This window comes from Watersipora subatra, chromosome 6 (assembly GCF_963576615.1).
Source record: "Watersipora subatra chromosome 6, tzWatSuba1.1, whole genome shotgun sequence".
NCBI classification, from domain to species: Eukaryota; Metazoa; Bryozoa; class Gymnolaemata; order Cheilostomatida; family Watersiporidae; genus Watersipora; species Watersipora subatra.
Genome location: NC_088713.1, coordinates 38,755,031 through 38,772,032, shown reverse-complemented (window position 1 = coordinate 38,772,032; position 17,002 = coordinate 38,755,031). Strand labels below are relative to the sequence as shown.

Genomic DNA, 17,002 nt, shown 5'->3' with positions numbered 1-17,002 from the left:
ATTAAAAGGAGCCACCACTATTGCACCTGAAAATTAAGTGTGCTTGGTAAACAGGCATCAACGAAGAGGGTTCAACGCTAAGCTACAACTCGATTTGTGGGTTCCTACCAAATTAAAACCCTCTGGCCTATTCCTACCTATGTGTAAGAATGACAGGGCTAAACATCGACTCAGCACCAGCCCACATTAAAGCCCTATCATGGATGTTCAGAAAAACTTGAAAGTGCTTTGGCAACTTTCGAGCCATGTAAAAAGCTAAACATTAAAAGGCCAGAAGATTCCAGTCATCAGCCAAAACCCACATACAAGATAACAAAGAATTAATAGATTTTTCTTCCTAAATGTATCCAGATGTTGAGCTCGATGAAACGGACAAGACGACTGCGCAGGCCAACCAAAAGTGAAAATCTGCACGATAGTTCGAATTACGAACATCCTGCAGCGCAGCCCCAATACAAAACTAGAGAAGAGACAAATCTATATTTTATAGAAGGCCACAATGAGTTGAATACAGACTTGCACCGCGGACACCTAGCAATGTCCCCCAGGATAAAGAAATTAATCCCGTCCTCAATACAGTAGAACTAAACCACCGTCCATCTTGTACTAGACGAGAGCTTCAACGATGCAGTGGCTAGATATATCAGATGACTAAAGCACAGAGGAACACGGTATGGTGCTGGGTTCAGAATCTTAATTGCTACATAAAAAACAGGATCTAACAAAGGCAAGGACACAACTACTCCACCTTGCAAGCATGTATACTGATGAAACAGACTTTAACACCGTACCACAGGAACTAGGACATGAGCCCCAATATGACTGAATGACTACAGTGGAGACGATTCATTAATAATTAGAGAGGCTACATATTAGAACATTACGCTGACTTGCATGAGGCTGGCTTGGCTGGTTGCTTTGCAGGTTTTAATTAGATTTAATTGTTAGTGGAGAATAGTGTGTGGTTGACGCAGGCCTCGAACTTATTTCTGACTTTATCTTCTTGTACATCTGCATATAATTTCTTTTATATATTTTGCATTAATTTTTTAATAATGTTTCTGTCCTTATTATAGATTTATATTGCTAATACTTTTCAACACTTTCAGTTTGGTCATAACTAAGACCACATGTTAGCGATCATATTAATTATTTTTCCTATATGGTTTCCTACTGGTTCAATTATACGGCACGGGGTAAAATTCATACACATATATATAAGGAGCGCTATCGCTAGGAGAGCAGAGTAGTCATAGCTCTACTAATGGGAATTACGTCAAATAAAACAAATGAAACAATATTCACTTTCCTTACATTGTAGGCAGAAATTCTTGTGATCTAGATTGTGCCTGAGTGAAGGCCAGCAAAATCCTTTACAATATCGCTGTAAAAGTATGAGCTTGATGGTATAGGAATGATGTAGGAAATACAAACACTGATAATATACATAGAGATACTTATAGTTAATTAAATTTATACTTATGGAAATGCATGTTGAAGTAAACCACAATTCACTGAACTTTTTGTAACAAAATTTTACATATTTTTCTGTTTTGACAAAAGTCTTAGATGTTTAGGTTTTTACCTTTTTTATGAATTACAGCTTTTCGAAGCTTACACAGCTAGAGGAGGTTGACCTCTCCTACAATGCTATTTTGAGTGGTCTACCAGATATGTTTGCCAGTTTTAAAAATTTAAGAAAACTGACACTCCATGAATGCAAGCTAACATCTCTACCAGAGAGGTGAGTAACATCTACAAACTGATAATACTTCCAGCTATTCATATATCAACAGTAAAAGAGTTGTAATGATTGTTCATTATATTATGCTTTCTAACCAGTACTGGTTTATTACAAGCACGTGTCTGCTGCTAAGTTTCCAGATTTTTGACAGAAGTTTTGTAGGCAGTAATATTTTGGTGAGAACTGAATTGACTTGGGTCAGCTTTTTAAACCTAGAAAACATCTCTAGTTGTTGGCAAAACTAAGTTGTCAATAATCACTATAAATGATGAGTGCAGCAACAAATCGCTATTACATAATTTGACTAGGTGTCGATAAAGATGAGAGAATAAGCTATTATGTAATTATTTGTAAATACCTAATGACAATCAATTGACGAGGAATGCAATGAGGTGCAATTTTATCGTAAGAAATCTCTGATTCAAATCTAAAACTGTGTTGATGGTTAGATAGATGGTCAAACAGACACTGTTCTTGATACTTATAGTAAGCATAAATATGGTTTTTTTTACCTAACAATTACTTTTTATTATACTCGCTTTACAAGATATACCTTTTTGCGTAGAAAAAATTGATTTAAATTGACATTAAAGGTGTGTGCTTATCATGAAATTATCATAATCATGGACCATAAACCAAGTGAAAGTGAAGTGCAGAAGAAAACAATTCTCGATTCAACCTAATTACAATATACCAATGTACCGTACTCTACAGTTGATATGTACAGACATTAAATTGAAAAGCTGTTTGTTTTTCTTTTTTTTGGAATGGCCAAGGGGATGAGTTTGGGAAGAACATAGAATGACTTACAGTATACTATAGGTATACTATAGGTATACTGTATGTATACTATGGGTATACTGTATGTATACTATAGGTATACTATATGTATACTATAGGTATACTATAGGTATACTATATATACTATAGGTATACTGTATGTATACTATGGGTATACTGTATGTATACTATAGGTATACTATATGTATACTATAGGTATACTATAGGTATACTATATATACTATAGGTATACTATATGTATATTATAGGTACACTATATGTATACTATAGGTGTACTATAGGTATACTATAGGTATACTATAGGTATACTATAGGTATACTATAGGTATACTATAGGTATGCTATAGGTATACTATAGGTATACTATAGGTATACTATATATAGGTATACTATAGGTATGCTATAGGGTAAAATGAATATATTTTACCCTACAGTTTTAATATTCCTGGAATATATTTTTATGTTGTCAAGGGTCTACTGTACTTTTAGCTTGCCATGATGTAAATTAAAAGCATGCAAATCACATCTTTGGTTCATTGATTTTTTTCTATCACTTATCAATTTTTTCTTCATCCTCATGACATATTCTCAACATTGAAAAATGATTTCAACACTTAAACTTTCACTCTTGATTATGAGTATATTCATATTATTCTTGTTTTGGTAAAAGAATTGAGGCCTATTTGCATTTAGTTGTCGCACTTACCACTGCAATGTCATATACCACTGTCATATACCAGGTTTACTATATTTTTGGATGACAGTTATTCCTGATAGTCTTTCAGTGTATAGTTTATATTATCAGGAGTATGAAGAAGTGAGCTTGATACTAGCTGACACATACTAATGTGAGAGTCATCTCTGATAAACCATACGCCTCTAAGTTATATTATTATTACTGTAAAAAATGAGTTTGATGACAACCGTAAAAAATAAACTGATGATATATGTGGAGATAACAGATTAAAAGGATATTTACAGATATACATGTTGAAGTAGGCCACAATATATGGAATTTTTTGTATCAACAATTCCCACATTTAGCTGTTTGAAGGTGAGTTCTAAATGCTTTAGTATTTGACCTTATTTACGAATTACAGCCTCTCAAAGCTTACTCAACTGGAAGAGCTTAATCTCAGTTTCAATGACTTTTCTCATGGTCTACCAGATGTAATCTCTAGACTTAATCATTTAACAAAACTGACACTCATTTATTGCCAGCTGACATCTCTACCAGAAAGGTGAGTAATATTTACAAACTGATAATGCATCCAGGTATTCTGATCTTAACAGAAATAAAAGGTGGTAACTTTTGCCTAATATAGAATGCCCACTGACTTTCACCGGTATATTACAAACATGCTTCTGCTCCTAATTTTAGATCTGCTGATGGAGAGATTATTTGTAGGCGGGAATATTTTGATGATAATCGAATTTCATCATTAATAATTTTAAACCTTTAAAAACCTATCTTGTGTTTCTTGAAACTAAATTGTAAATGAGCACTGTATATAATAAATCTACACAAGAGCAAAAAATAGTTGTGACATGGTTTGGCTAAGTGTCGATAAAGCTGAGAAAATAAGTTACTCGGCAATAATTCTTAAGAATCCTAATGACGATCGATCGGTGCCGATCACTAGCTGACACATATTCATGTAACAATCATTACTAATTGACTACAGGCCTACAATTTATAGTAGTATTACTGTCAAAGGTAGGAGCTTGATGATAACCATGAAGGAAATAAATTCTCAAATAATATGGGAATACATATAGCAGACTAAAATAATATTTGCAGATACGCATGTTGGAGTAGTTGACACTTTATTGAAATGTTTGTATCAACAATTTTCATGTTTATATGTTTGTAGAAATCTTAGATATCTTAATGTTTGATCTTTTTCATTAATTATAGCTTTTCAAAGCTTACTCAGCTGCAAGAAGTTGACCTCTCCTACAATGAATTTTCTGCTGGTCTACCAGATGTGTTTGCCAGTCTTGGTAGGTCAAGAATACTGACACTCGATGAATGCCAGCTAACAACTCTACCTGAAAGGTGAGTAACATTTTCAAACAAACGATACTTCCAGCTATTTTTATATCAACAGCCAGAAGATTTTAAATATAGCTCATTATATTATACTTTTTGACCTTTACTGGTTAATTACAAACATATTTCTGCTGCTAATTTTCCTAGTTTTGTTTGACAGAAATTTTCAAGCGATAAAATGTTGATGAGAATTCAATTGAATCATCATTTTTTAAAGCCTTAAAATATCTCTCATGGTTATTGGAACTAAATTGTCACCCATCACTATAGATGATGAGTCTACCAAAAAGCAAGAAACTATTTTAACAGGCTAGGTGGCGATAAAGATGAGAAAATATGTTACTGCTCAATTATTCATAAATACCATCATGACGGTCGATTGGTGATAAATGACACGAGGTACAGCCTCAACAGTTACATATATTTGATTCAAACCTCGAACACATGCGATGGTGACATAGATCGTCCAACTGCCACAGTGTGTGCTGTTATTGTGTATAGTTAACATAAGTCACTGTTTTTATATTTGCCATAAAAACTACTTATTATTATATTCGCTTTACATAATATACCTTTCTGCTCAGAAACAATCGAGATAAATTGACATCAAAGGTTTTTGTTTATATTAAAATCATTTTAGTCATATACCATAAACTAAGTGAAGGGGATAATGAGAATCAGAAAAGAGCTTGACACAAACCAATTACAATGTACCATTGTACAGTACCCTACAGTTACTATGAAGTCATAAGGTCATTCAATTAAAAAGTTAGGCTTGGTGTTTATATTTACATGTATCTAATTGCTTAAGAGGTCAGTTCAAGAAGATCTTAGAATGTATTAGGCATAATACATATTTTACCATAAAGTTTCAATGTTGTTGAAATGAAATTTTATACGTTGGCTAAGTGTATACTGTACTTTTAGCTTGAGACAATGTAAATTGAAAACATGCAAAAAATCATTGAGCCGAAAACAACATGTTTTTGGTTCAATGCTTTTTCATCCTAAAAGATTGGTTTTTTTAATCCTTCTGGCATATGTTCAAATTTGTTAAACAATTGCAACACTGCACCTTCATTCTTGACTATAAGTGTATTCATAATGTTTGCTTATCGATAACTGGATTCAGGAATATTTGCATTTTGTCTTCATCTTCACGACTGCTATTTTTCATACAAAGTTTTCTATTTTTGCAGAGAACAGCAGTTACTGACAGACTATAAGTATATAGTTTACATTCTCGTTACTATGAACATATTGACATGATGTTAGCTGATGGTACATACTCATGTATCAATTATTAATAATAGACCACAAACCTACAATGTTTGGTATTCTCACCGTAAAAGTATGAGCTTGATGATAACCATGAAGGTAACCATGATAACTGTTGTTTCTTAATAACTTTTAGTTTATAATGTGATTATTTCAAAAGTCTGAAATACTTAGTGCTTCCAGTGTTTGCATAACAGTAATAGCATTTATATTTATGACTTTAGATTAAACTGATGAGCACAGAACATGATTTCATTTGTATAGCAATGTGTTAGCCTTATAGCTAAAAAAAAGCATAAGTATCAAAAAACTTTAATGAAGGATAAAAATATAGTCTTTAGCTTTTCAATAATATACCTTCAATAATTTATTTTTTTACTTTCAAGTATCTCAACAGTTTCTGACCAAGCTATAGGCGTGTATTAGGGCTGTCTGTTATGTCTACACTTGTGAGGGCTGTGTGCTCCAGATTCATCTTTGTCAGCGAGTCTGTAACTGTGTCTCTGACTTCTACGAGTAGTGGGTATAAGTTGTGGTACAACTGGATCTGGTACAGCTGGATGTGGTACATGTACTGACGGTTAAGGCTCCTTTAACATCTTAGGTTCCTCACCAGGGTTGTCATCTTCCTTAGTAGAGTATCTTCTTTGTAGCTGCTGAACACGTCGTCTCTAGGTAGACCCTTTTGGTACAACCTTCACATTCACACTGTGAGTTTCACAGAGTTTGCTAACTAAAGCTGGACCCCAACTAGGCTGTTCTACTTGTATTGGTCAATAATAATGTGCTTAGCAAACATCTCCTACTGATTATATGTGTGTTGTCTTGCTGATATCTTGTGAGATTTATCTGTAGATTGGTTTGCCTGGTTCGCCACTTTTGACTGGTGTTGTTGTGCTAAGTGAGCTGGAGATGGACGTATGATGTCAATTCTGCCACTGATATGTCTCCCATTTAGTAGTTGGCTTGGTGAAAATCCAGTCGGTAGCAGTGTTCTCCTGTACCGCATCAGTAACTGTTGCATAGCTGTTTTTTTTTGTGAAAATTCGGATTTCTCTAACGCTTGCTTGAATGTCTGTACTAACTTTTCTGTTGCTTCATTGGTTGCTGGATGGTAAGGTGCTAGTGTTAAGTAAACTATATTTCTCTCCTTACACCACGTTTAGATATCCTCTGAAGTAAAGCTAGTAGTGTAGTCAGTCACTATTGTGTGTGGGTATCTAAAATGAGCAAATTATTCTTCTAGTATGTCAGTTGTTGCTTTGGTAGACATGGAAACGGTCTTTTGAATAGATGGGTACTTGAAATATGCATCGATGGTTAATAGCCAGTTGATCCTTCTAAGGTTTTCAGCATGATCCAAGTGAAGCCTTCTCCATGGCTTTTTAGAAAGCATCGAGGGGTGACTTGCATACTTCTGTGGGAAGTTTTGATGCTCTTCACATGATGTACATTTTGGCAGGTATCTTCTGTTTCAGCATCAATTATTGAGCAGTAGACTGCTGTATGAACCAGTTTCTTCATTTTCTCCATTCCAAAGTGTTGAAGATGTAGGACCTGGAGGACTTGCTTCTGAAGGCTCAAAGGAATGATCAAGCTTGCTCTCTTTAATAGGCATTCTTCTGTTACTGACAGCGAGTCTGCCATATTCTCGTATGCTGTTCTTATTGCCTCCTTGTTATGAAGCCATTCTTCTGTATTGTATCCCATCAATGCTGCTAGAATTGTGTCTTTAAAAGTTTCTTTAGATACTATTGGAAATGGTGCATACGATATCGGCATCTTCGTTATCTTCCATTTTGTCAAATTCCTCAGCTGGATCTACTGGTAATCTACTGAGAGCATTAGCATTTTGGTGATATTTGCCAGATCTATGTTCTATAGTATAGTTGTATCGGTTGAGTAGTAATACTAACCTAGAGAATCGGTAAGCTGCTAGTGTGCTAGTGGTGTAACTACTTTTGTTGATCCAAACAAGGCTAGAAAAGGCTTATGATCTGTGACTAAAATAAACCGTCCCCATATAAAAACTGGTAGAATTTATTTAGAGCAAATAAATAGGGAATGCCTCTTTCTGAACTTGTCCATACCTCTTGTGCGTGTTGTTGAGGGACTTAGAAATTGTTTTCAATTGCTTCTGCCATTATCAGATAATGTAATGTAAACAACTACTCCTGTTTCATCTTTAGGTTATAGTCATTGTTGCCAATAAACTTCTGTTATGTTTCTAAATAACTTGCAGTTTATAATGTGGTTATTTTAAAGGTTTAAAATACTGAGTCCTTCCAGTTGTTGAATGACCGTAGTCATGTAATTGTCACTTGAGATTAGACTGATGAGTACAGAATATGATTTCATTTATACAGCAATTTGTTAGCTTTAGAGCTAGAAAAAGAATGATTATTAAAAAGCTTCAAGGAATGATAAAAATATAGCCTTTAGCTTTTCAATAACAGAACACAAGATTTTTTTGCTTTCAGGTATCTCACCAATAACCATTTTACCAGCAGGCAAAATGTTTGCTGTCAGCAACATCAATAATAAAGAACAAAAACATAACTTTAGATAATCATTTCATGTTATAATATAAGACTCCTGTTACTACACAAAGGTGAACATAGTTGTACTTACTTTGATTCTATAAATTGCAGCCTCGTAAAACTAAACGTGTAGAGCTCAATCTATATTTCAATGATTTTTTGTGGTCTACCAGTTGTTTGCCAGTTTTACTAATTTAAGAAAACTAACACTGGATGATTGCAAGCTAGTATCTTAATGTCCAGCACTTCATCTTACAAGTGCTGAATAAAAAATGAATTATATTTAGCAGCTAAAGTCAGTTGGTGTGAAAAATAGCAGCAGTTGCTAAAACAAAAGTTTTGCTGATGCGTAGTCACTGTCGGCACAGGTAACTATAAATAGCAAACAAATTGTGAACTTTATGGTATGTTATAGCGTAAAATCTCTGCTACTGATCCAGTGTAGCTAAGGTCATTTTTAGTTTATTTCTTTTAAATCGACATTAATTTTTTATTTATTGATCTTCTTGCTATCAGTAGTCTGGCTGTTTTAATCTTCAATGCATTTTTTAAAATTTGTTATATAATTTAAAAACTTCAATTTTTACTCTTGACTATAATTGTATTTAAAGTGCTGCCTTGTCAATAACTGATGAGGCAGTAGACATTACACCATGATTATTTTGGATAAAAGCAGCCATGTGTTCTAAAATATTTTGGCTTTAATGCAAAAAATGAATAGCTAAAAAGTTTGTTTTACTCCACAAGAAACTTTGATTTCACAACATTAGTTTTTATTTGAAAGCTTTTCACTGAGCTAAGAATTTATGCCAGCTGTTTTAATTTGGTCAAAAACACTACTAAGAGGATAAGCATTTGGGCAATAGTTGAGTTTTCACTCCTAAATCTGATGTAATCTCTTGATAAGGAAATGTTACATTTTTACTAAAGAAGAGGAGTTATGTATTTTCATACAGTTGCACCAGAGTTTTGAATTAAAAAAAGAAAATATTGAGATGAATTCAGGCTTTGTGAGAAGAAAAAGAAGTAGAGAGTAAATAGCTTTGATCAACATCTATGATTTTAATTATTTGTTTTGTAAGCTATCCATTACATCACACATCACTCTACACTAAACTATTTTTGTTGTTTGGCATGTAATATAAACACATCGTGTATGTTTAAAACTATCATGCAGTTGGAATCACAATAGCTTTTATTGAAATTGCCAATTTCAACATTTTGAGAGGCCAGTGCGGTTAGTTTCGTTATTTTATCTTTAATTAATCGCACAGTTTTTGGAACTATTTTGCTTAAACTGAACGCTGGTTGTTGGTGAAAAAATAGTAAAAGAACTAAGCTGTGGATGTTTATTGACATGATTATATGTAACATTTAAATATGTCTTAGAGTGTATATCAAACTATCAGAGACGTTTGAAGGTGACTGATGTGAAGTATATTCACACTAGACTATTTCAGATTTTCATTTACATTGCATGTTATATCATCATGTTATATCCTAGTTTTTTAAATGTTTTTGGATTGACTATGGAATACAATCAGGTAATGGGCTTTTACCAAGTTTTACTATTAATTTTTGTTGTTATACTAATATTTTTAGTCATTCATACTACATAGAAGCCAATCAACAATATTGAGCCCAAACTAATAATTTATTTTTAGGCCAAACAAAGTTTTATAGTGCCAGTTTTTGTTAGCTCATTGTTTTTTTTTATTGAGTAGCTCAATTCACCCACAAAATCCACCTTTTAGAAAATGTGTTGATATACACTTGAGCAGAAATTTATATATTTCTTTTACAATGTGTCATGTACAGTTTTACAATAATTAGCTTCCTTGGTGTTATCAGTTTTTGCTAGCGTTGTTGATTAGAAAATTCAAAATAGCTGATTTAATGCTTGTTCATTGTCAGCAACGACAATTATGAAAATCATATGAGTAAAATGAGAATTTCTTGTTGTTATTGCAAAGAAACCAATTGAGTTTCTTAACTGGCACTAGAAGAAGCAAACGACTTGAGTCCAAGGCAAGAAACAAATATATATTTCACTAGAAATATATATAGTACAGGTAGTATTCAGTAGACATATACAACTGTACAATATGATGCTTTCAGGTGCTCTTCTGCTTTTAGCTGGCCTTTTTATGTGCATTGTTTTGGCTGTGGCTTCTTTTGTGGTGGTATGGTAAACTCGGCGGCTGACTGGAAATACTATCAAGGGCTGTGTCATCTGTTGAGTCAGGACTTGGCCCAACCGGCTACAATGCATATGGGATTTCCTAATCAATATGTTCCATCAATAAGGAACCCTAATTAATTTCCTTAAACTGTAGTTTTTATTTACTGAGAATTCTTGAAATAACATTCGTGTGTATACCAAATGCATGCAAATTGTCCATAAGTCTACCAAGCTCAGAAGTATTCATATAATAGTTGAGTCATTAGCCTTGAATCTGGTGACGTCTTGCAGCAAAGAAATGTTGCATATTTGCTAAAGAAGTTTTGCTGTATGCACTGTATTAATACAGTTAAGCAGGACTTTTGGACTAAAAAAGTAAATGTTTGCATGAGTTCAGATTTTCTGAGGAGCTACAATGAACTAAGAAAATATTAAATTCTAATCACATTCAAGACTTTAATTGTTAGTGTCATAAGCCCCCATTATTTTACATTAAACAAGTTTTACTAACAGAGTGACATTAACTACAGATACACTGTAATTGTTTGAAATTATAATGGATTTGGAATCACAATAACTTGAACTGATCATCTGAGTCTATTATTCTTGTTAGCTCTTTAACATTTTCTGACAAACACAGTATGATCACAGGTCATTCTCTCTGATTTCAACGTATCCAACACGTATTTCTAATTTTAATCTTTCAATACTCACGCTCATAATTTATTATTAGCATTTCATAAACTAACGATAATTTTTCCGTAAATATTGTGTTGCAGGACCAACACTACGCAAAAATTGGTTTACATCATATTTTTATGGGTTGTCAGTGTGGTTACCATTCAACATATATTTCAGTGCAACCTTTATTTGAAAGACACTTCTATTTGATAGCCATAATAGGAGAAGAGTTGAAAAATAGAGAGCTACCATTTATTTGAACGCCACTTGGACAATCTTTTATTTTGACAAACCCACATTAGCAACTGATCAGTAGCAAAGTGTCTACAAAATTCCGCAAACAATGGTGTGGTTACATTATTAGCAATTAACTCTTTTGCGGTTGCTATTTGTATCAAAGACTGATTATGGACACCAAAGCTCATGATTGTTTTTTTGAAAACTTTAAAAGCATAACCATAGGAAATTTTTAAAAGTTTATCACATAGTAATTTTTCGTTTAACACGGTTTTTATACTTTGAGGCATGTGAAAGACTGCTTGCAGTTACGATAGAACCGGTGCTACTGTTTTTAGACTATAAATTATGCTTTGTGCATGCCATTAAATTTTTATCCATGGTTCACAAAAAGTTTTTTAAATACAATTAGCTATCTGTCAAAGTTTTGCTTTGAAAAAAAAAGTTTATACGCTAAAATCGACTAGCTCAGCAATGCAAAAAATTGAGGTCAGCAGACAAGATGGAAAGTATTGAACAGTCAAAAGAAAGATGAAATGGTTCCATGAGAAAGCAACAATGAGAAGTTAACTAGTCAAGCAAACGATGCTAATATTTTGTTTCAAAATTTTAAGTTTTAATCCTGCATGTATTATGGTTGTGGTTTGCTTATCTCACTTGTTCTTAAAGATATATTTGTACCGTTTGATAGATAATTATTATATCGCTTCACAATTGCATGATTTGTAGTGTACAATTTGATAGCATCGTAGTGGTTATGTAAACTTGCCTTGCAATGCATGGATGCTCTTAATTCCTCTTTTCTTGCACATAACAAGCTAGTTTTGACTGCTAACTGTAGCAAACATATTAATGAGTGCAATAAGCTTCAATGCAACTATAAATTAAAAATTTGTTATTAAATAAGGATACCTTTAAAAAAAAATTAAGTTTAGAATGAAATAAGAAACTGAAAGCTCCAAGAAAATTTCAACACAGGCTATAAGATCCCCTGAAGTTAACTGCAAGCAATACATATACCCTGTTAGAGATGTTTCTCAGCTTTCAAATGCATATTTGTATAAAGAACTTTCACATGTTAAAGTGGGAGGTAAATTAGAAGATTATTTGCATCCAAAAGGGTCAATGTCGCTCCGCTCGAAGAAAGATGCAAAATATAGGCGACATTTGCTTCGCCAGCCATAGGGTGAATTTTAGTTTCCCAAAGTTCTGATGAGCGACTTGAAAAAAAGTTTCGTTTTCTATTTGAACATGACAGGCAATAAAATGCCACTAGATGGAAATATTAGAAAAATAGTGCGCAAAGGCGTCCGAATAGAGTTGTACAGACGTTTTTTTTATTTTGGTGTCTAATCATTCTTACTGTTTTCTTCTAATATTCTGCCCAGACTAAACGTCTGCTGTTGGTAGAAAAAAATTAGTAAAGAAAATAATCTTTAAGATCTTTATTGTTATTGACTGTATGCAATAACTTATATGGCAGTTTTAGCAATTGGATTTGGCTTGCTCTGTGTGGTTATTTACCAAAAATGTTTGAAAGTGACTGCTGTAAATCCATTGTAAAATATGTATGCGCTGGACTATCTTAGATTGGCTTTCACCTGCTTGTTATATTATTACATTAATATCATAAAATATAATCTTATGTGTCTGTATTGAAACATGTTCCGGTAATTCACTAGTGTCTATAATTCTATCCATGAATAATTGTGAATGCTGATGTGAGTATGAATGGACAAACAAATTAATCACAGTTTGCATGATTTATATGGTAGAATTAAAAACCTGCCACGGTTTCAATATACAATGCTAGTAAAATCACAAAATAAAGACACTGATTTTATTGATTGTAATGGTGATAATCCCTGACTTGCTAATTAATAAAAAGAAAGAGTGCTTCTTTTTTGATTTTGACATTACCATACTTTTCATTATGTCTACTTTACAAAATATACCTTATTGCGTACATAAAATAGATATAAATTGACATTGGAAGATTTCAAAATTATTGTAATTATGAATTATAATCTGAATAAAAATGATAAGGGAAAGGAAAAAAGTTTTTAATCCAAACCCATTACAATGTACCATTGCGTAGTTATGTATAGTTACTATTCAATATTAGATTGAAAAGTAAAGCTTGGTTTTTTCAAAACGCCATAGGGGTGAATTTGAGTAACCCGTATAATGCATTATGCAATTTAGGCATATTTTACTGCTTGTAGAATGTAAAATGTTTCGGGAATGAATTGCATATGCTGTCTGAGTGTCTACTGGAATTTTAGCTTTTCATGATGCAAACTTAAAACATACAGTTAATGTTTTTGATATATGGATTTTTCGCTATCAGTCATCCGTTCTTCACAATCCTCATGACCTATTTTTAAATTTGTTATACAATTTTAATACTGCAATTTTCACATTTGGTTAAAAGTATATTTATATATTTCTTTATTAGTTACTGTGTTCAGGCACACTTAGACTTTGTCTTCGTCCTTACGACTGCGATGTTTTATGCAGAGTTTTCTATTTTTGCGTATGACAGGTATTACTGATAGACTATGAGTGGATAGTTTAAACTATCAATTGTATGAAAAATGAGTATGATTCTAGCATTACTTGTCACATGACAGTAGTTACTGATAGACCGCAAATTTATAATTTATATGATTATTACTGCAAAAATATCCTCTTGATGATAACTGTGAAAGGTTACATGCACGTATCTCATGCATGTTACGCACTTTCAACTGCCCAAAGGTTTTGTGTACTCAGTGAACCCAGTTCTTACTCCGCTAATGAATTGGCTTGTTGCCAACGCGCGAGTCGTTTGGCTTAGGCAAGTTTTGGTTTGAGCAGGTTAGGCAACTGTCTCTGCTTAGGCAGCATTGCCTGCTTTGTGATTGGATGGGGAGATCTGTTCAAATTGGGTTGACCAGTCCTGTGTTATTTAGCAGTGTTTTCTTAGTGTTTAGCAATCCACCACCCAGCAATAGCAATCAGTTTACAGCTGACTTTACAGCGAGCTACATTAATAATCTTTGAATTGCAATAATTTTATCCCATTTTTTCTAAAAGCAATAGTACTGCGAGTTTGCAGATGGCAAAAGGTATGTTTTTATTAATATTATTTCCTTGCATTTTTAATACATGGTTATTACAATAATTTCTTATGCATTCTGGGAATTTGTGTATTATTATTATTATGTGTATTTGTGAATTAGTGTATTTCTTTTTAATTTTAAACTATTGTTGCTTCTGATAATTTGTAGATTTCACGGTTTGGTTTGATGGTTAATAAACTTAATTACTTACAAATCAGTGCATCAAAACCATCCTACTCGCATTCTACTAAATCTAGCGGGAAACCGCTACAATAACCATGAAAGAAATACAAACACTGATAATATACGTATATGGATATACTTACAGCAGATTAAATTTATATTTACAGCTATGCATGTTAGAATAGACCACAAACTATGGAAACTTTTGTATTATTGTATCAACAGTCGCCACACTTAACTGTTGTTAGGAGAGTCTAAAATTTCTTACTGTTTGACCTCATTTATAAATTACAGCCTCTCACAGCTTACTCAATTGGAAGAGCTTCACTTAAATCGGAATGATTTTTCTTGGGGTCTACCAGATATGTTTGCCAGTCTTAGAAATTTAAGGAAACTGACACTCGTTCAATGCCAGCTAATATCTTTACCTGAAAGGTGAGTAACAGCTTCATACTACATGTATAATGCTTCCAGTCATTTTTATGTCAACAGGAAAAGGTTGTAAAGACTGTTCATTATATTATGCTTACTGGCCTTACTGGCTCATTACAAACATGGTTCACCAGCTAATTTTCCAAGTTTTGTTTGACAGAATCTTTACATAACCTAATATTTGGATGAAGTTTGAATTGAATCAAAACCTTGTGCAAAGCCTTTAAAACATTTCCAGTGATTACTTAAACTAAATAGGTTGCGATCTCAGAAGCCATGGTCAAGTCGCAAATCATGAAATTGTTTTTTCCGGCTTTAAAGCTGCTCTAACTGAATTTATAGTATCGGTAACGATTTTTGCAATGTGTGCATCTGGACCAATCAAAGAGTGATCCTTCCTAATCTAAAGTCAGTTTAGCCAATAGAAATTGCCAACTCTCAGAAAAACCCCTTAAAACCATTGCTACGCTAAACAGGAAGTACTGAAAAATGGTGTCCGGTAAAAGTGATCAATTATTTTTTGCCGGATTTAAAGATAACTCGGACACTTTGGACAGTTTTAATGAGTAGTTTGGTATTAAACTGATGTCAAAAGCAGTGAAAGTGAAGGGAGTAATGATGATATTATCCCAAAGATTTGTATAAGATTGTTATAAGATTTAATAATAAGATTGATTTTTTGATTTTAAAAGATTTAATTATAAGATTTATTATTTGATTTCATAAGATCAAAGCTTATAGTTTTCGATGGGGTGCAATATGTTACTGTTATTATGTTCCTAAAGGTCCGGTCAGTTATGCCACGGCTGTGCCCAAAATCGAAAATACTGCCAAGCCGTTTTTAATTTCTGTAAAATTAAGAATATGTAACACATTTTGTGGTAGATACACAGCTATTCCCATGACAGCCAGCTAAAATCTGTTTAGATATTTAAATTCAGCATATTTTATTTATATGTCTATTCAGAAATATAAATAAATAACACAATTCCTCGATGTTGGTTGCTATGATGTTTTATAATGTAAACAAAATTGTGCAATGGTTTTTGTTTCACAAACTGGAACACCAGTTTTCTCAAAACTATGTTTAAGCCCTAACAGTGAATGTGCATTCAGCTTATTGACCGTAAAATGCTGCAATTAAGCTAGAATCAATTTTTTTCGCAAAATATTCATGAGAGTTGTCTCCTTTTTTTAATGTAAATGACACCAAATCTTACACACCTGACTTACCCGTGGTTTTTAAGATCACGACCCAAATTGTTGTGAATCACTATAGATGATGAGTGTAGACAAGAGCAACAAAACATTTTAACATGGTTTGGCTAGGAGTTAATAAATATGAGCGAATGAGTTACTGCAAAGTTATTTGTCAATACCTAATGACAATCGGTTCGTGCTGAATGTCACGAGTTGCAGTCTTATTGAAAGAGATTTTTGATTCGAACCTCAAACTCTGGCAAGGGTTAGATACATGTAGGTGGTCAAACAGACACTTTTAATAATATGTATAGTAAATGTAAAGCTTTTTTTTTATTTCTGACATTCACACTGTTTTTTATTATATTCGCTTCACAGAATTACTCTTTTCTGCATAGAAAAAATCGGTATAAACTGAAATTGAAGGTGTTGGCCTAAATAAGAATTACTGTAATCATGAACCATAAACTAAGTTAAGATGATAAGGAAAAGAAAAGAGCTTGATACAACCCAATTACAATGTACCAGTGTACAGTAGTGTACTACAGTTACTACATGGTCACTAAG

General features: G+C 33.1%; 1 protein-coding gene across 1 annotated transcript; it reads left to right on the top strand.

The window, feature by feature from the left end:
• Nucleotides 1-341: 341 nt before the first annotated feature.
• Nucleotides 342-6,454, top strand: LOC137398236 (uncharacterized). The gene is made up of 5 exons (XM_068084343.1): nucleotides 342-400; nucleotides 1,604-1,744; nucleotides 3,646-3,786; nucleotides 4,464-4,604; nucleotides 6,346-6,454. The coding sequence occupies exons 1-5, from the start codon at nucleotides 342-344 to the stop codon at nucleotides 6,452-6,454; spliced, it is 591 nt and encodes a 196-aa protein (XP_067940444.1).
• The last annotated feature ends 10,548 nt before the right edge of the window (nucleotides 6,455-17,002 follow it).

Coding starts and splice junctions, on each gene's coding strand:
- LOC137398236 (XM_068084343.1), top strand. CDS start 342: ATGTATCCAGATGTTGAGCTCGATGAAACGGACAAGACGACTGCGCAG. Junction 1,745..3,645: donor CTAACATCTCTACCAGAGAG/GTGAGTAACATC, acceptor TACGAATTACAG/CCTCTCAAAGCTTACTCAAC. Junction 4,605..6,345: donor CTAACAACTCTACCTGAAAG/GTGAGTAACATT, acceptor TGTGTGCTCCAG/ATTCATCTTTGTCAGCGAGT.